Consider the following 21,156-nt stretch of genomic DNA (forward strand, 5'->3'; position numbering starts at 1 on the left):
TTAAATGTCCGCTAGTGCGGACTCCGTGCCGCGCGGCTACACGTGGCACGGACTAAGTAGTTCGGACTAGGCTTCCTAGTCCGAACTATCGTTACTCCTTGTGAAACTAGGAAGCCTAGTCCGAACTACCTAGTCCGTGCCACGTGTAGCTGCGTGGCTTCATTTGCAACTCCAGTTGCCAACATTACCACCCTAGTTTGAACTAGGGTGGTAGTGTAGACATACCCTAGGAGGGAAGCCTTTTGATACTGAATGAGAGGTTTTGACTTTTCATAAGATCATGAAAAGCTTCGGGATTTGGACCATAATGTCAAACCCTTGACATTTAGGGTATGTCTAAACTACATGGCTCCGTTGATGGAGCCATGTAGATTAGTCAGGCCGGCAAAGGGAAATGAAGCAGTGATTTAAATAATCGCCGCTTCAATTCCCTTTTTCATGTAAACTAATCTACATGGCTCTGTCAACAGAGCCATGCAGTTTAGACGTACCCTAAGGGCTTCATTCTACTCTTGCAGCAGTGCAAATCAGGAGTAGCTCTATGAAGTTATGTAATCCAAACAATAAATAAATGACAAATGAGGTCATGTCCAGAGTGTTCCCACAATACTCCGCACACCATGAATATCACTCACTTTTTGAAGAGATAGTAGGATGTAAATGCAGATTTGGTGGAGGTGTGTCAGTGAGTCTGCACACAACTAGACATACATGTCCAAAAATGTGCCAATGGCAAATGTAGCAAGGTATGTCCTCTACTGCACTGGGGTACTCAGAAATCCTGAATGCATTGCGATTGTGTATATGCCCTGGTCAGGACGTACTCCTCCTGGGGAGTAAACTTATGATTTACAGCATATGGGTGAGTAGAAAAGTATGGAATTTTCTTGGTAGTTGTGACCAGATTATGCCTAGCCCTTTGTGGACATGCAAGGTTGGAAAGAAGGGTTCCTTGCGTGAATACAAAATTGGTGTCTGCATCTGCAAAATATTCTAGATACAAAATTTGTATCCTCATCCATATCCACAAAATGAGCCACAGATCCATGTCTGTGGATAGAAAATAGATATCTGCAGATTTTCAAGGTTCTACTGCTAAGATGGCTATCAGGGATACCAATAATTGATTTCCAGGAAATACTACTACTGTAAACTTTCACACACAGTGAATACATAATATAATTTCCTTTAAGTCATTCACAAAGTCCAGGCTGTTAATAACCAGTTTTCATATAAGTAAAGTATTCCATGAAGTGTATGATTGCACAGATTTTCAGAACTTAAAGAAACAAATGAAAACATTCCATTAGGAACAGACTGGTGATTTGTTAAACTATGTTTCCTCTTAGATCCAATCAGTTTTGAAAGTGAACATTTCACAAATTGACGCAGATGTATGTGGGAGAATAGACTGTCATGGTGGCAGTGGGTGTACAAACTACTTCACAGTGAGTGACATCCCAACAGTGGTGGATGCTGGGAATGTGTCATTTGTCTCAGTAGCAATCACCATCAGCGCAGTCTGCACCTGTTCAGCGAGAGACCGAGTTCATCAGTCTTGTGCCTCCTACCCCCGCAACCCTTGTCTCAATGGTGGGACATGTATCGACACTCTTAATGGTTACAGGTGAGGAAACTTGTATGGCAGCTTTTCTGACTGTCTCTACTGCTTCTTTCTTCTTCTTCTTTTTTTTTAATGTCAAATGTAATTAACAAGACACAGGACTACAAAAGTGAAGACTTCATCTTCGGATCTGTATTAAACTGCAGTTCAGAGTGAGGAAAATCCAGAAAAGTGATACATCTTCAGAAGACTGTAAACTGAGTAATAACAACAGTTCCTTATTAAAGGTCAGGTCTTGATCCTGCAATCCTGGAGTCATTGAAAGTAATGTTTGAGTAAGCACTGTCAAATAAGGCCTTAGGGTATGTCTACACTGCATTCCTCTTTCAAGAGAGGAATGCAAATGCAGACGAACAAAATTGCAAATGAAGCGCGTATTTGAATTTTTCATGCTTCATTTGCGTAATCACATCTGGCCACTTTTTCGAAATACCCTATTTCGAAAAAAGAAACGCTGTCTAGATGCGGTTATTTCGAAAATAAACCCTTCTTTCAAATAACCCTTAAACCTCATTTTATAAGTAGTAAGGGTTATTTCAAAAGAAGGGTTTTCTTTCAAAATAACCGCATCTAGACAGTGTTTCTTTTTTCGAAATAGAGTATTTCGAAAATGAGGCTGGACGTGATTATGCAAATGGCGCATGGGAAATTCAAATTCGCGCTTCATTTGCAATTTCGTTTGTCTTCATTTACATTCCTCTCTCAAAAAAGGAATGCAGATTAGACATACCCTTAAATGGAAATCAATGAAAACATGCTTGGGGTATTAAATCATCTCTTTCTGCTGTTCTTCAAAATTTGGGATAATCTTGTCAGTGATTTTATGATGATTTCAGATGCCACAGCTCAATCACTTTTTAGAGTTCCTTTCATATTTTCCAAGATTTAATCCCCAAATCTTTTAGAATTTCCATACCATTTTTATAGAATTTTTTCTGTGGGTAAGATCACTATGTTAACAGTAGGAAATGTTTACTCTGAAAAGCTTTTCAAAAAGTATCAGGATGACTGAGAATATTGGCTATTGGACACAGACCTTTTAACTTTTAGATCACTGATTCACACCCAGCCCAGGTTGGTAGATTAACTGAAAATGAGTATTTTGATTATAGTATTTTTATCTATTAGTTTATTTATTTTGCTTTATTCTTCTTCTGATTTGTTCTTTCAGATGTCGTTGTTCTACTTCATTTCATGGACCTGACTGCCAGCAGACTAAACACAGTTTCCATGGAAATGGATATGCATGGTTTCGTCCCATCAGGCCTTGTTTTGAGAGCTTACTATCCCTTGAGTTTATTACTGAGTTTCCAGATGGTCTTTTACTATACAATGGTCCTTTATCAGATCCAGAGCCTGGGAGTACAGAGAATTTCATGGCAATAGGTACTTATACTCTGTCCAGTACACATAACAAAATGCTTTGTAGGACCTTGAAGTAAGGATTTTCTAGGAATTGATGTTCCATGGATAATATAGTAATTATGGTGTAAATTCTTACTTCAGACTCTAGAAAAATTAGGAAAAAAAGTCTCCTGAAATATACTTTAGCAGTATATTCAGTATATTCATTTTTCTTTGACATTGTGGTTATTTTTGTAGTTTACGCGAATAGTTCTTAGCTGATCCTAGAGCTAAAGAAATCAAAGTGAAACAGAATAGACAGATTTATTTAAAAAAATCCCACCAGAAAGCATCTAGTGCTTTAAAGGAGTTCAGGTACTTTTGAGACAGGTATTACATGATTAATGCATTCTTAGTTGCATGTCATTTTATATGGTTGGGAAAGACAGAAATCTACTTCTTAAAATTCTTTTAGTCTCAAGGCATTTTTGAAACATGTTTTCTTTAACAGACTGTGACTTGATAGATGAATCCAGTCTTAAAACACCATCACAGATGTATATGCAGTGGCTTAAAGTTATCTATACATCTGATAGTTTTTTTTAATTGCTGCTCAATTATTTTCAATGAGTTACTGTAAGAAGATGTAAGCATAATTGTGTATATTTTAAATTGCACTAAATATTGAGATATAAATCTATCGGAAATAATTATAAATGACCTGATTTTTACTTTGTGGTTTAACTTACGAATTTGGACAGGATTTAATACATAGCAAATCCTATGTGCATGCATATAATTAGTATTATTTTTTACTTTAGAACATAATATGGTATTCGTGCCTTAGTAAGGAATACATTTCAATGTTTAGCTTAGGAGCCTGTTCATGAAAAAATGTTTAGTGCAGCGTATTTTCCACATACAATTAATTAACAAAGAGTTAGCATACTCATTAAAACAATTACAAATAACAAGGCCAACTGGAAATAACATCTCCTGCATAATACTGGCTGCTGAGCCCAGTAACTTGTGGTTGACAATTATTGTTAAACTAATCAAGTCACTACATATACCAAAGTAGTAAAAGTGGAAAAATATATTTGCTGCTACATTTTAAAAAAATGTAACTTTTCAGTTTTTCTTGTTGGCCTTTTAGAACTTTCCAATGGCATTCCTGTGTTGAAAATGAACCATGGTGCAGGCACTGAGACGCTGCATTTCCCAAATCACCTGAATTTGACTGACAAAAGATGGCATCGGCTTGAAGTCAGAACTAAGGGTCAGGTCAGTTGTTTTCTACTTTGCAGTTTTGTTTCTCCCATGTAGCTCTTGCATACACAAAATTAGAAAGGTATAAAAGAGAGACTGGAAAATTGTGTGTTTCATTCCATACGTGCCTGTAGACCAGATGCACAATGTGAATACTGAGGGGATAGAGCTGTGATTTTCACAATCTGTCTTTCTGAAGTTCAGCATCTCCTGCAGTTCTGTTACATATGGGCCAATGGTTCCCAAACTGTGTGATGCGAACCAATTTTAATGGGGTTGCATTAGCCAGCATTAGACCTTTAATTGGGACCAGCTGCTGAAGCTGAATCCTGAGCTTCACCCCAACCTGGAGTGATAGGGCTCAGTCTGCAGCCCCCTCTCCCTTCACCTGAGGCAGCGGGACTTGACTTGTGGCCTCACCCCCCCTACCTGGGGCTGCAGGGCTTGGGCTCTGTGCCCCACCCTCGGGCAGGGAGCAGTAACTTTGTTGTCAGTAGGGCTCACAATTCAACGAAGTTTGAGAAACCCTAGCATGGGCTATTTTCCTCCTGTCTGCAGTTTCCAGAAGCAGTTCAAAACTGTGGCATAGCCCGTGTTAGCCACTTTTCCTTCTCCAGCTCCATGGTGCTAGCAGATCTGTCAAGTAACAGTTCACCTGTATTTTATGTAGGTTTTTGGAGGGGGGAAGTGGCAAGCATGCTTCCTCTCTTCTGGATGAGGTATTGAGCAGCGGGTTGGCTTCAAGTACCTGGCACCTCTTCTGCTTCCTCTCCTCCCCCAAGGCATGGCACAACTCTTGTGCAAACTGTGAGCTAAATCAAAGTGGTGTCCTATTTGTGAGTCAGCTTTTCTAGGCCGTTGGGAGGGCAAATTGTGCTCTGCCTGTTCTCCGCCAGCTAACACTTGCCCTGATAGGTCACAAGATTCTGAATTGGACAGGCATGTTGGGTTCCCCCAGCTCGAGAAGACTACAATACAGAAAAGCCCAATCTGGAGGTGAAGAGGAAGAGAAGGAGAAACTCAAAAGGAAAAAAAGGAGGATTCTATCCAATAAGCCCCAGGGATAAGACCTGCGACAGAAGAAGAATGCGGGTGGAGGGGAGCTGTTAAGGAGTTGCAGGTTTTGACCTCAAGTCCTAAAATAGGTCCTAACTTCCCTGGAGAAAGAAGTAGCACTCATAATGCTTTCTTCTTCGGTCTCTTGAATCAGGGAATTCTGGCAATTGGACCCCATTCTCTATACAAGAGGAGTGGGATCCCACTGAGGAAGACATATCCAGAGAGCTCAAGGCAAGTTCTTACTGCCTTGGATTATAACACCTGCAAATAGGTCCCAAAGGCTAAAAAATCTACACGTCTGACTCTAACACCAACTCCTACAGAGGAAGGGCAGATTTCAAATCAGGAATGGAACAGGATATGGAAAAATGCAGCGAAGGTTGCTCCCCTCCCCCCCAAAAAATGTTTGAAACCATGTGCAGAAAAGTAGCATCCATAATCCAGATCCAGCTTGAGCAGGCAGTAGAGGATAAGCCTAAAGACAAATCTTGCTAAGTCATTGCTTGAGACAGCAATCCTGCTGCATCCATCCATTGAAGAAGTGAGCAGAGTGAAATGGGAAACCCTTTACAAGGATAAACACACAAGCAGATGCACTTTCAGATATTAGAAGTTGCAAGAGTAAAAAAATGCCATGACCAAAAGTTGATGCTGCAGTGACATCTCTAGTAAAAGGTGAGATATTTCTTTCCGAAAGATCTGATAGGAAAGTGGAAGCCACACTGAGAAGGGACTTTAAGGCTTCATCAGCCACTCTTAAAGTATCCATAGTAGCTACATGATTTGCAAGAGCCACAATGTCCTGGCTTGGATGATTTTAAAACCATGAAGGACCAAAACCATCCTGACTTCTATCCTACACGTAAGGAAATTTCCCTATCCACAGTCCATAATGGATGCATTGAGATTTTTAGGTAGGATCATGGCATCCAGCACAGAGATACCACATCTGCTTCAAAGGGTGATTCTCAATCTAAACACATTTAGTGCTCATCTTAATTCACAGGCTGTCTCTTCTTTGGGGGAAAATCAGACAAAATTATGGCAAGAAGTACTGCTACATTGAAACAGTCTCTCCTCTCCCCTCTCTGCTCTGAGGAGGATCTACAAACCCAGAAATAGACAAAAATTTCTTTTTTGTCCATCATCCTCATGAATATACCAGAAGAAAGACATCAGCTATATTGGGGAAAATACTGGAACCAGGAGTTGAGTGGAAAATCCAGAGGTGTATTCATCTCATCTGAGAGCCCTTTAGGCCTACAAAAGTACCTCCACCGAGACCTGAATCTAAGAGACAGAACTTCCCGCTTCTTAGAAAAACAGACTCAATCGACCACAAACAAGTGGGTAAGAGAGATGGTGAGTTGCCAATACTCCCTCAAACTAAGTGCTCCTGCCAAAAAAAAAAAAACCTTCCTTCATTCAATCCTCCATCAAACAGTAGTCGGTGTTAAATGGAATCTCATGTATCCAGGACACACTAGAAAGAGTTCCCTCAGAAGAAAGATTCTTAAGACTATGTTCCATTTTCTTCTTTGTCCGGAGGTGTGTAGGGGATAACAGCAGTCCTGGATTTCAAGCAGCTGAACACTAGAGGAAGAAAATGAAATTTCAGATAGAGATCCTAGCTTTAATAATATCATGCCTGCTCCAATGGAATTTTCTCACGTCTTTAATTTAACAGATGCATAGCTCCATTTTCTTAGAAGAACAGACTCAGTCGACCACAAACAAATGAGTAAGTGGGGTCTTGATGATCTTCTGAGGTCTCTTCCAACCCTATGATTTCTATGATTCCCATATAGCTATACTACCCCAGATTGATGAATTGCTTTCATCAGCCCCTAGTGTCTTCATAAGATGCTAGTGATCAAAATAGCCACAGTAAGGTTTCAGAGTAGTTACCTGTATCTTTCTTAGATTATCAGAGCTATGACCCAGGTGGTGATGCACAATGCCACAGTCCAAGTCCTGGGTCTGCTTCAAGCACATAGATTTGTGATACACACCAAAAAAAGCTTTTTTTTGTTGCACCACATAGACAGCTCACCTAGGAGTGGATATAGACCCTATGGCAAAAGTGGCATAGCCGATTTCCATCACTGGTCAGATTCCTCTAGATCCAGAACCTGATATCCATCTTGGCAAAGTGCAAGGCTGACAGCTCGTTGTCTACAGTTATCTGGCCTCATGATTTTATGAGTAGGAATCATCCCAGGAACAAAATTATCTGGTGCCTCCAGGCCTCTCCCCTGAAAGTATGGAGTCACTCACCAGAGCACATGCAAGATCACATACTGTTTCTGAACTAGGTACTCATCTCTTTACTGTGGTGGACAATCCCACAGTGTATCCTGAAGTGTCTACCTAGCTGCATTCCAGACCTACAGGCACTCACAGCCCGCTGCCAGCCTGATGGAATCTGAGCATTGGACAGAGCAAAGTGCCTGGAACCCTAAGGAGAGGAACCATAACATCAACCTATTGGAGCTCAGAGAGTAGCTCAACCAAAGTTCCAGAAATACCTAGACAGCAAACTTGTTCTGGTCCAATTGGACAACATGGCAACTATGGTGTATATCAACAAGCCAGGGGACTTAGGAGTTGAACCCTACACACAGAAGCAATGGAGATAACTTAATAGACAGAGAGGACCTTCTCTTCTGTAAGAGTAATACAGCAAAGAAAAGATGAACCAAAGTGCAGACTGGTTTTGCAGATGCACTGTCAACCACTCAGAAGAAGGATATCTGAATCAAGGAGTCTTCTCTCTGATTTCTCAGCACTTCACCAGAGAAGCAGGCCCCAAATCCCTGGGAATAGATGCACAGGTAGTCACGAGGCCTGCTATACACACTCCCACCCTTTCCACTTCTAGGAGAAGTGATCCAGAAAATAAAGCTTGGAGAAACTAAAGTGAAAATGTTAGCTCCGCACTGGCAAAAGAGACTTTGATTCCCCAAATCTGACAGGACGGAAATTAGAACCAACCTTTCAGCTACCAGTGAGCCTACATGCTTTACCAGGGCCCTCCATCCAGACCCAGAGTGTCTACAACTGACAGCCTGGCTTTTGAGTGGGAAGCATTAGCTGCAGTAGGACTATCTTCCAAAGGGATTGGAACTCTGTTCTCCTCCAGTGAGCTTAAACTAGCTGCCTGCAGATCAAGCCATGTATTTCATGGCCTGCATTGCCAGCTGGCTGTGCATTGTCCAACTGGAGGTCATTGGGCTGGATCCAGCAGGCAAGATGATTCCATCTGGCCCCATGGAGGATATGCCACACAGTATGTCTTGACATGCCACCATGTGAGTGAAATCATGCTGCATGGAGGATGCCCATTTGAGCCACATAAACACATGTAAGTGAATTGCTGCATGCCTTACTAAAACTGTCATGACTTGCCACTGTTCAACACCAAAGACCAACTACTCCATCTGGCCTATGCTTAGCTCATTGTGTCAAACACACTACTACCCTCCCCCAAGGATCCCATACATATCAGAATTATGAGAGATACAAAACTGCAGAATGTTACATTTCTTAACTGATAATTACCTTTCTGCCAGCAGCATCTCACACAATTCTACCCTCCCTGATTGGCTTCCTAGCCAAGGGATAGTATTTAATTTTGAGAGCTATGCGTATAGGCTGTAGTGCCCTCTGGTACATAATTTACTTGTTCCCACTGATGTTATTGTTACTAATCACCGCTGTGGAATGAATCACCTGGCAACAGGCTGGAGAAGGGAGAGTGGCTAGCATGGGCAATGCAGCAATTTTGAACTGCCTCCGGAAAGAGCAGATAGGAGAGAATAGCCCATATGTATCAGAATTGTGGGAGATTCTGCTAGCAGAAGGGAAATTATCTGGTAAGACATTTCCTGATCTTATACATTTACAGGGTTTAGGGTCAGAGTTTTTAAAAACTAGGCAGACCAATACATGCAATTTGTAGATGCAATTTTGACCTTAATTTTCATAAATAATTAACATCTGGGTACTCTCAACTCAGTTGTGTGGGAAAATGTGCCAACAGTATCTGTTTACAAATGCTATTGTCCATTTTGTGAGCATGACTATTATAATTAAATGCACAGGTGCATGTCTATTCTTCCCTTTTTTATATATTGCCCTTGCCTTTGGTTGCAATATAGAAAATGGTGCAGAAAATGGCAAAACTCTATATTGATCATGATATGCAGCTAAATGAACATAAGACATGGAGGATTTTAAACAACAGGGTACAACTTTATGTACTTAATACTCGGGGGAAGGAGGGTATTATGTGGGCCACCTCTGCTTTCTCATGCCAGGAGATTATCTGAGTTGTCAGGACTCTGACCATAAAACCAATAATTTAGAATGGACCCTTCCCTGTGCCTTCCCCTAGGATTCAATTCACTTCCAAATCCTCTTCATCTCCCCCTATATGTTATTACTAGGAATTCAGTCAGCCAAGACTTCAGGTCTCCTCTTTTTTCTATTGGAAAAAGGACTATAAAAGCAATCCTGAGTCACCCTGTGCTGGCCTCTGAGGACACCAACAATTAGTATCATATTTAGGGTCACATCCTGACCCACAATGCTTGGTAGCAATTTCCTGGCTGGAAACAGGGTTGGCTTCACAACTTCCCACCAAACTTGCCTTGCAAGAACCCTTTTGACAAAGCCAGTCTTGTTCATGATCTCCACCCTCTAATCAGCTCCATCTGGATGCTAATTCTTAAATTTAATCTGGTGCAAGCCCCACCACTGTTTACAGTACACCAAGGTGAAAAATCAGGACATTTGGTGGTTTCAGTTTGGCCATCGTCAAGTGAGAGAAAGTGTGAATTGATCAGCCATATCATCACAGGCACACAGCTGCAGCCTTGAATCTCAGTTGTAATCTACCTGCCATTTTGCTGGCCTAATGCTCAATAGAGGGCCTGCAGTTCCAGACATTGACTTGCTTCACAATGTCTCTTTCAATCACAAATGACAGGGCTAACATGGGCCCCTGGCATGGTCTAGTGACCTACCAGTAGGGTGAATTTCCAGTGCCCAGTTGCCTGGACCTGCCATTTGCATAGTGCAAGGGAAAGGGAATTGATTAAAAATTTCAATACAACATTTGAAGCAGTTTAGTAAAGCAGACTCTAATTCTTTTTATTTTTGGTATGACAGTATCCTTCTGTGTTTTGGTGCAGGATGTTCGATTCACTGTGGATCATTGCAGTGCAGCTATTGTTTCAGAGATAGAGGGACTAGGTAAATGGCTTTCAATTGAAGACCGCACAAACTGTGAGGTCACTGGGACAGTTCCACAAAGAGGAAGGTAACAGTATACTTCTGGAGATTAAAAAAATAATATCTTTGAACATCTAATTTATCAAGCTGCAAGCAGTGTGATATAATGCTTCAGAAGACATCTGTGCATATCTACAATGCCTTCTAGGCAAGGATCTCAAAGCACTATACAAATATTAATGAACTAACCTACCTCAACTGTTGAGATATGCTTAGGGTTGTAGATCAAGTCTGTTGTAGATCCAGGAAAAGAATCCGTATCTCCTGGTCCTCATTACACTGCCTTTACCCTAGGATTTTTCTCCATTAATTATTAAGCAATTAATAAACAAGTATTAAGTAGACACTCCTTAATTATTAAGCAATTATTAGACCTGATCCTGAAAACTTTACTCAACTAATTTGATCCATTGACTTTAAACTGAGCAGGGATCGACTCCAGCTAGATCAGATTTTGTTTGTTCAATATAATAAATCTTGTAAATTCTCAAATAACACTCATAACAAACCTACATGTATATGGGAAAATTTAGCTGTCAATTATACAAGTGCAAATCCGGAGCCTTACATTTCTGTAATTTTTATTACTTCAACAGGGTTACCTTAATGGTACCAATCTGCATCATTGGGTGTGTCTAGACTACATGCCTCCTTCGACGGAGGCATGTAGATTAGCCAGATCGGAAGAGGGAAATGAAGCCGCGATTAAAATAATCGCGGCTTCATTTAAATTTAAATGGCTGCCCCGATCTGCCGATCAGCTGTTTGTCGGCAGATCGGGGGAGTCTGGACGCGATGCCCCGACAAAGAAGCCTTTCTTCATCGACACAGGTAAGCCTCGTGAAACCAGGCTTACCTGTGTCGATGAAGAAAGGCTTCTTTGTCGGGGCATCGCGTCCAGACTCCCCCGATCTGCCGACAAACAGCTGATCGGCAGATCGGGGCAGCCATTTAAATTTAAATGAAGCCGCGATTATTTTAATCGCGGCTTCATTTCCCTCTTCCGATCTGGCTAATCTACATGCCTCCGTCGAAGGAGGCATGTAGTCTAGACACACCCATTAAGAGTAATTTGTAATCCTGAAGTCTGGTTACTAGTGTGCAAAACCCACATTCCTGGCTTATTCACATGTACATTTAGAATGGGGTTGTTCAGCAGTGCTCAGCATCTTAATACTCCCATAATTTCAGTGCTATACTTGAAAATTCCATCAGTAATCTTTAGGGCCAATTTTTTCTGCAGGGTGACTCATTGTTTTCAGTGGAGTTACACCAGCAAAGATTTTTTTAAAAAAATTTCTGTATTATTTTAGAAAGTTTCTATTCCCCAGTTTATTCTTTGGAAATGCAGCAGTGGTGCTTTTTATTTTCCTTTTATTGCAGTATGTATTTGAAGGTAAAACATGACCATTCATATTCATTTTTATTATGCATCTCACTTTTCAAAGGTATTTAGACATGACACAAGTTCTTCAATTGGGTGGTGTAAAAGAATCCATTCCCTATTCATATCCTCAGTTACAGCACAAGCATTTTACTGGCTGCCTTCGCAATTTCATCTTGGATACTCAGGTAAGAGAGGTTGTGTCATGATTTTTGCATTTGTAAAGATGTATCACTTTTGGATCTAGATATTTAGGAATTTTGTATGACACATGAAATTCGTACTCTGAAGATACAGGCATTCTTTTCACTCTGATTAGTAATGGACTGATCCCATAAGGGATTAAGCAGCTCCCTGAAGGATTGGCCTGATAGAACATCTCTTATTTTTAATGAGTTGCTTACATGTTTATTTTTTATCATTTTCTGAGCAATTTTTGTATATTCAGCAACAGGAATGTCCATGTATAAGGCATGGCATTTACACTGAGTAGCAAATAGAGAATTTAATGTTAAGGTGCCAGGATGATGAATCATTTCAAATAATGCTATATCATGGGGAAATAGTTGCCATTAGTAAGCTTGAGAAGGTTGTAACCTCCACAAATAATTGTGCTTATTTTGCTTAGCAATTCTGTCAAAAATGTAGAAGATAGATACATTGTTGCCATATACAAAGAAACTAGCAGATTTACCCAACTTTGTTTGGGTCCATAATTCAGGAAGTCTATCAAGAGCATTTTGGGATTTCATACCTATAAACTCTTATCATTTGCTATGTATTAACAAAAAAGGGCTATAATCAGTTTGGTTTCCAGTAACATTTTTTTCTTGTTTTCAAACCTTAAGCTTTGATTTAGCTGTGGGAAAACAGAGTACTACTCCAAATTTCTCCAAGTTATCTCTTTTCTATAAGGTTTATTGAGAAAGCAAGCCTATTCCCAGGGCCACATTATGACTTTCGTGGGCCCAAGGCACTTTTGCCTTCGTGGGCCCCTTCCTCCATAAAAAAAAAATATATATAAAAAATTATTTTTGATATAACTTTAAATACTTCAACATTTTATTTTTTTCTGTTTTAGGCAAAATTCAGTAGATTTTCGTGGGCCCTAAAAGTTCATTTTATTTCTTCTGAGTTTAAAAGAAATTAAAACATTTTCGTGGGCCCTAGGCACTGCTCCTACTGTGCCTAATGGATAAGTCGACCCTGCCTATTCCAGGTTCATCCTATTTTTCTGGCCCATCTTAGATCAATCTGTTCCACCATTCACTCAGTTATGTCAGTTTTGAAGACAGTACTTGCTTTGGTGATTTTGTCTCATTTTTGTTTGGTTTTATGAGAAGCAGTCCCATCCCAGGAACATCCCATTTTCCTGGCACAACCAAACCTTTCTGTTGCTTTAAGGATTCTTTGGCTGTCTCTATGGGTATGTCTACACTACCACCCTAGTTCGAACTAGGGTGGTTAATGTAGGCAACCGGAGTTGCAAATGAAGCCCGGGATTTGAATTTCCCGGGCTTCATTTGCATATTGCCAGGCGCCGCCATTTTTAAATGTCCGCTAGTTCGGACTCCGTGCCCACAGCTACACGCGGCACGAACTAGGTAGTTCGGATTAGGCTTCCTATTCCAAACTACCGTTACTCCTCGTGGAACGAGGAGCCTAATCCGAACTACCTAGTTCGTGCCACGTGTAGCCGCGGGCTGTGTGTGGTAGTCTTAGCTCTTACTATTTAGGAGTTCTTGATCAAATACACAGGCAAACTTTCTTTAAAATATATAGAAGATAGAACATACCATTTGTGGTTTTAATAACAGTAGGCATCTCTGAGCCCCTTCTGAGGGCAGCCATCTTACTGAAATGTATTGTTGTTTGTGTTTCTCTGGAAATGTGGGAGTCCCCTGGAAAACTGGAAAAGCCTGATTTCCAGTCTGCTATGATATTGGTTGAATAGTTAGAAGATGTTTCAGACATGTGCAGCTCCCGTTAAAGTAAACCAGAACTTGGGTTCATTTTCTATTAAATGTCAGATTAATTTCAGCTTGTATCAGACACAATAGAATGGCATTGGCTGTTTTTTTTTACAAGGGTAGTATAATAAACATAACAAGCTCTCTCTCATCTGAAAATAGATGTTTCTGGAGACAGAAACTGTGCTGTTGTTTATCTCCTTATACAAGCCTTCTATTGTTTATCCATCTCTCTTGCCAGGTAACATTCCCTAACTCCCCCATTCCCACTCAATGAATTTCTGAATGTTAATGAAATATATATAGACCTATGCCAGCTCTGTTTTGAATATTGGAGTTTTCTTTTACTGTCAGTGTGTGTTGCTTGAGCATATCTGACTACAAAGGATGACCCTTAATGTTTAATATTTAAAGGTCAAACATTTTTATTAAATACACTGGAAAATAGTGCCTGTGAAAACAAAACATGGCATCAGCTGTACAAAACAGAGCGATTAGATAAAGTTGTACAGTATAGATTAGTGTAAGAGTTGATCTACAGGATAAAGTTTAACTGCTTGTTAAAACAAAATCCCAATTTTCTATGATTTTTCTCTTCAAGGTATATGACCTCGAATCTCCTGCAGAGTCCCTGAATAGCTCCCCTGGTTGCACATTGACTGATGGGAGCTGTGAGAGCATGGGTGCCTCTTCCTGTGGCATTCATGGGAGATGTCTTGGCGAGTGGGCCTCATTCAGCTGTCACTGTTTGCCAGGTTACTATGGCCACAGATGTGACAAAGGTGAAGTCTTTTTTTCCCTCTGTTATGTTACTGATGGTGCAATTTACAGCACAGAATGCATACGCTGTACCCAGTTAATGACATTTCTAACAAGGCTTTGAACATATTGATCATCCAGGGTCGTCGTCTACTTTTTTTGGTTGGGCATTTTTAGTCAATCCCATCCTTCATTTTAATTCCTTTGTGAAATATGTCATTCTCATCACCACATCATCTCTTTTACACTGAGGGTTCTGCGCTGAGTCATTGGGATGGGACAGAATCAGAATTCCTCCACTGGGTGTCATAAGCATTGTATTGCTTACACTGAAAGAATATTGTTTTCTAGAGCCAAGAGGGCTACGTTTTTGGTGCAGGAGAATCTGAGATTCATCCTTGCGGTCTCAACGTGCTTGAGCAGGGATCCCTATGCAGAAAACATGCTGTCTCCCTGGGGGAAGGAGCAGCATGAGAGACCTCCTGTTCTGAGCATTTTAAACAGCAGCATTAACAGGATCCAGGTAGAGATGTGCCTGGCCATACTCAGTGGAGGAAGCTACTATGTCTTTGAAAATGAAGGCAGGGGAATAGTTACTGGGAGAACAGAGGCAGAGTCTTGAAGGAGTTCCCTGAAAAGGCATTTTTATGTCAGCACCAGGGGCCATTTTACAGGGCTGTTTACACTAATTTGGTGATCTTTGTTATACTCACATTGCTCTTTTCCTGTGGAGGGCAATTTTTACAAGTTTTTCAATTTCTTAGTTGCCAAAGAATTCACCTTTGGGCCAGGGAGCCACATTCGGTATCTGCTTCCTGTTGCTGCACCTGCCCACAGGATGCTGTTAGAGGTAATGGTCAGGACACGACAGCCCAATGGTGTCATCATGAGCATGTCTTCCCGAGCCAAGGATGAACACATCACCCTGCAGGTCAGTCTTAGATAATCTCAGCATAGAATGAGCTCAGTTCTATCTCACATATAGCCAAGTGAAACATGGATAGGCTTAAACAATGAGGCGTCCTGTTTGGGTATAAGCTTTTGGTGGTAAAAAACACATTGTCAGATGGATGAGAGAATGCTTTTGTGCTGTATGGTCCCCTAGAAAGTAAAACAAAACTAGTCCCTGAAAATCTGTACTGTACAGTTCTAATCATTCATTCTAGTAAAGTGGATCTAATTCTCCACTATTTAAACTGACCATGCACCCAAGTCATTTTATGGGCTGCAGTGGAGTGACATCAGTGTAAGACAGAAACAAAGGGATGACCATACAGCAGCGTTTCTCAAACTGTGGGTTGCGATCCCCGAGGGGTTGTGAGCAACTTTGAGGGGGGACGCAGGACAGTCCATTTTGGGGGGGTTTTGGTACAGTCCGGTAAAAAAATTGAGAAAATACTGGACATATGCAATGTCTGGTATTTTCTAGTTTTTCGGCTGGGCACCCAACAGAAGGCTGGCAGGGGCGGGGGGAGTGGCTGGGAGGTGGGGCGCGATCAGTGCTGAGAGCCTCTGTTTGGGTGTGATGCCTTGGGGAGGAGGGGCTGCCCTGTACATGCTCCTGAGTGCTGGTCAAGTGTGTGATGGAGCCGCAGCTGAACTCACTCACACTTTGCCAGGACTGTGCGTGGGATGGACAGCACCTTGGGATCTGCATGTGCCTGGGTCAGTCCTGCTCCCCACTGACTGATTCGCGCTCCCCCTGACCCCATCCCAGATGGCCAGTTTTCCCCCACTTCTCTTCCCGATCTTCCCCGGCCAGCCCCAGTGCCCCAACAGCCATGCTTCTGGCCGCCAGTTCTCCCCTCCTCCTCCTGATGTCCCGTGGCCAGCCCCGCTGCACCTGCCCCCCAGCCCCCACCAGCCCTGCTTCCCGCTGGCCAGTTCCCCCGCCTGATCTCTCCCAGCCAACTCCCCCTTTACTCGTGGAACAGTGAGGGTGTGGGGGGACAAATTAATTTAGAATTTTAGGGGGTCGCGGTATTACAATGTTTGAGAAACTCTGCCATTCAGGATAAGAACAGTGGTCCATCTACTCCAGTGTCTAATCTGAGCACTGTCTGCCAGGGCTACATGCATGTGAGCCTTGGATGTCCCACTCCTCCAGTGAGACAAAATAACTCAGTCTCCACTATTCTTTGATGACCTGTCAGGAAAGATACCAGAAGCAGTTTTTGTGATGTTGGGCTCTGCACAGGGGCTACGTCTACACTGCCATGATTTTGCGCAAGAACACTTTTGCAGAAGTTCTTGTGCAAAAACTCTTCCAGAAGACAGCGTCTACACTGGCATGTGCTTTTGCGCAAGAGCATCCTTGCCAGTGTAGACGCTCTCTTGCGCAAAAAAGCTCTGATGGTCATTTTAACCATAGGTCTTTCTTACGCAAGAAATTCATGTTGCCTGTCTACACTGGCCTCTTGTGCAAGAACAGTTGCGCAAGAGGGCTTATTCCTGAGCGGGAGCATCATAGCTCTTGCGCAAGAAGCACTGATTTTATACATTAGAATGTCAGTGTTCTTGTGCAAGAACGTGCAGACAGTGTAGACAAGCAGAAAGTTTTGGCGCAAAAGCAGGTGCTTTTGTGCAAGCTCACACCAATGTAGATAAAGCCTGAGAGTGCCAGTTTCATGTCACATAGGGTAACTAACAGCCATAAATGGCAACTGATGGGTCACTGGTGAATTGGGCTGGTTTGACTGGCAACATAAATGCGACAGCATCGAATTCTGAACTCCCTGAGCTATCCATTGTCTTTGTCTAAATGTAAGTAAATCTTTTTGTCAAGAGTGTTCATTAATTAAAAGAAATTTGGTTGAAGTAACCTGACAGATCAATTACAGGATAGAATGTGATTGTCTTCCCTAATACTTTGTTAATATTTCACAAGGTTGTACAGGGATTTTTAACGGTCTCATATAACTTGGGTGATGGAGACTATGACGTAAATCTTCCCTCCTACAATATTGATAATGGTGAATGGCATCATATCACCCTGGAGAGGATTGGAAATGAATTTACCCTTCGCCTTTATGAAGGAGGTGGGAAGAGAGAAATCCTGAGAGCAGCAGGAATATGCAAAGAGATTGTGATTGATCCCAGTAGTCTGGTCCTTGGAAACACTTACCCTGTCAATCAGAACCAAAGTTTTCAAGGTAAAGAATTCTTGGTTTAAGTGGGAGATAAGAATGTAGAAGGGATATTGGTATGAAGGGTGCACATTAAGTGAAGTTCACTTTCTCTGCACAAAGCCTGAGTTAAACAGGTGTTTTGGCACGGCAACGTTTTGGATATTTGTGAAGGAAATAAAAATCTACCCCTCATTTAGGGAAAAAGTACAGAAGAGCCCCATCCACAATTATACTTTAGCCACTGGCCTAAATCGGGGCAGTGACCCTGCACACCTCAGAGGTTTGTGGCAAAAGCTTCTGTGTGTAATTGGAAATCCACTGGTTGCAACCCTCTCCAGTCACACTCCAGATTCCTCCCGTGAATTAGTTATGCAAGCCTGGATCTACTCTGTGCATCCATTTTGCAACTGCCAACCCCCACAAAGCAGAACTGTAGCAGTTTGCTACATCTGGGGCAGCTCCTAAATTGCTGGGCAAATTACTTTATTGTGATACACATTGTTGATTGCACAGCACATTGCAACACAGATCTTAAACACTGTTAGGAAAACAGCAACAGGCTATATGGATTTTTTGGATTACTGGGGCTCATAGTCTCCAGTCTGAAAGGTTATAATGGAGTCAGCTGGAATGTTTGTTAAGGTAGAGTTAAGAAGGTTTTAAATATGTACCAACAATGGAAAGGGAAAAGGTTGATTGTTGAATGTTGTCAATTGAAAAGCAAACAGCTCATCAAAGCAGGAAATGCAAAATTAAGGTTACAAAAAGAGGATGCAGGGAAACATGGAGCTAAGGTGGGGTGAGCAATAATTTTAGATGTGGGGGCCACTTCATTCATTTTTGAAGTGGCCCTGGGCCCTCCCAGAAGAGGCAGGGCCTCTGGTGGAAGGAGCGGGGACAGGACATTTCCATGCTCCCTCTCCCACAGACCTTGATTGGCCTGGGTGTGGGAAAGCATGTGAAGTCTTTGCCTTCGCCCTCCCTCCACCTAGTGAGAACTGCCAGCTGTTCAGAACAGTTGGCGGTTCCCTCTAGGCACCCACCCCCTTGCAGGGCAGGAGGAGACTTCATGCACTCCCCTGTCCCGAGGCCAATCAGAGTTTGGGGTCTGGAGGAGCACACTAAGTATCTTGCTTTCTGCCTCTGCCCTGCAAGGGGCACACGGCACTTGTAGGGTGGGGTCAGGGAACAGGAGACTTTGCATGCTCCTCCCACCCCTAGGCCCTGATTGGCTGGGGAGCGGCAGGGCATCTGCAGGCTGGATCCACCAACTTGGCAGGCCGGATCTGGCTCGCAGAGGCCCCTTTGCCCACCCCTGAGCTAAGGGTACTCCAACCAACCTCTATCTTCATTATTGGCACACAATATTGGCATATCCCACTACAGTGCACAGACAAATGTATAATCTGGGCATCACTCCCTTCTCCTATCTGCCATCTCCATGATCAGTGGCTTGCCTTCAGTTAATCCTCCTGCGGCCAGATAGTAACATCTCTGGGGAGGAATTGTTATACCAAATAAAAGCAAGCAGGATCTTATGAGGGGGATAAGGCAAAAAGCCACATTTATTGTAAAGATAATAATAAAAAAATAAAGAAAAGTTTCAAGCAAACAACGTTGTTTAACTACTTATTCCTGTCACTACTTAACCCTTATATATATATATATATATAAACATTCATTCATACATCCATTCATTCAAGTTCTGTGTATAGTTACCAGCCTGGAAGTGGCTTGTGACAGAATACTGGCCAGGTACTCTGTACACAAGTGATGGTAGTGGGGAGCGAAGTCCTGATCAGATGCGCATCTGAAGCTCCTGGTAGGCTGGCAGCAGAACCTTGGACTCTCATTCCATAGTTTTTTAGTCCAGTTCTTACAGGAATTTCTTCCTATGCCAGTCTATGGAAATTGCTGCATCATGCGGATGTCTCCAGGGTGGCTGCCAGGTGCTTGTCAGTGATCTCATCGGGTGGACCTCCAGTACTTGGTTTTCTCCACTTGACACCTTTTGGTTGCACTGGCACCTGACGCCTTCTTCAGCCCTTTGTTGCTGTATTCTCAGGCTGGCACCTCTCAGAACCATTCATTAATTGTACACGCACTCTCTCTCTTACATACATTCCCTAATTAATATTTCCCATACAGTATTTCGTATAATAACAACTTTACATATTCAAGAGTTGTAGTTACAAAAGTTTCTGGGTGGTATTGCTTAAAACATTCTCTGAGTGCTGAGTAAAGTTACAATGTTTTAAAGAGAACAGGCGTCAATTATGTAACAATGCCCTTAGTCAATTACAGGGCTTGGCTCCCATAGCAGAGTTAGTGGCTTGACAGTGCATTCTTACAATGTATCTCTGCAATGTCAATTTCAAGCAGCCCCTTGCACAAGCTTGAGCATGCCCTGGGACACAGAGGGGGGGCTGTTTCTGGCTACATAGGATTATATTCTTAACAGTTCTAAGTTACATGACCTAATACATTATATTCTAAAGGGGCAATAATAATAATAAATCTAAACATTTAACAATCTTAACAAATAATAATAATAATAAGAAGAAGAAGAAGAAGAAGAAGAATTAATAATAAATCTAAACACTTTAAGTTGTGGGGAACAAATTATGGGGAGTCACTTCCATTTGGGGGAATCATTTTCAATACATTAATATGTTATCCCTACAGAATTATCTGATGGATGAAACATAGGACTGGGAATCTCAAAACTAGGTTCCTATATTCTGTTTTACAAATGCAGTCATTATTATAATTTTTTTTATTGGTAGTGCATCTGCATTTGCTTCAATCATTATTGGTTTTTTTTTGTTCTTGTATGAAAGTCCCTTCATAAACTGCCGTTTGTTTTCACCTCTGCCACTCCTACTCCCTGAGACACAGGTAAATAGTGAAAAAATATACATCCTCTCCTCCTGGTTATTTGAACCCTCCCTTAAAAATCATAATAAAATGGTGAAATGGTAACTGGTGCTGGTGTCCCTCACCAAATCACATACAGACCTAGCGTATGTCTACACTACCACCCTAGTTCAAACTAGGGTGTTTAATGTAGGCAACCGGAGTTGCAAATGAAGCCCGGGATTTGAATTTCCCGGGCTTCATTTGCATATTGCCGGGCGCCACCATTTTTAAATGTCCGCTAGTTCAGACTCCGTGCCTGCGGCTACACGCGGCACGAACTAGGTAGTTCGGATTAGGCTTCCTATTCCGAACTACCGGTACACACTAGGAAGCCTAATCCGAACTACCTAGTTCGTGCTGCGTGTGGCTGTGGACACGGAGTCCGAACTAGCGGACATTTAAAAA

At 41.9% G+C, this 21,156-nt stretch overlaps 1 protein-coding gene across 1 annotated transcript in view; it reads left to right on the forward strand.

Moving 5' to 3' along the window:
• LOC102450325 (neural-cadherin-like) overlaps window positions 1–21,156 on the forward strand; it is a 108,601-nt gene that overhangs the window by 77,592 nt on the left and 9,853 nt on the right. The window contains exons 22-29 of the mRNA XM_075940140.1: window positions 1,350–1,627; window positions 2,796–3,010; window positions 4,125–4,252; window positions 10,492–10,619; window positions 12,040–12,163; window positions 14,547–14,727; window positions 15,469–15,635; window positions 17,592–17,856. Coding sequence (XP_075796255.1) covers window positions 1,350–1,627; window positions 2,796–3,010; window positions 4,125–4,252; window positions 10,492–10,619; window positions 12,040–12,163; window positions 14,547–14,727; window positions 15,469–15,635; window positions 17,592–17,856 — 1,486 coding nt within the window. The remainder of the gene's footprint in view (window positions 1–1,349; window positions 1,628–2,795; window positions 3,011–4,124; window positions 4,253–10,491; window positions 10,620–12,039; window positions 12,164–14,546; window positions 14,728–15,468; window positions 15,636–17,591; window positions 17,857–21,156) is intronic.

This window comes from Pelodiscus sinensis, chromosome 12, assembly GCF_049634645.1.
Source record: "Pelodiscus sinensis isolate JC-2024 chromosome 12, ASM4963464v1, whole genome shotgun sequence".
Taxonomy (NCBI): Eukaryota; Metazoa; Chordata; order Testudines; family Trionychidae; genus Pelodiscus; species Pelodiscus sinensis.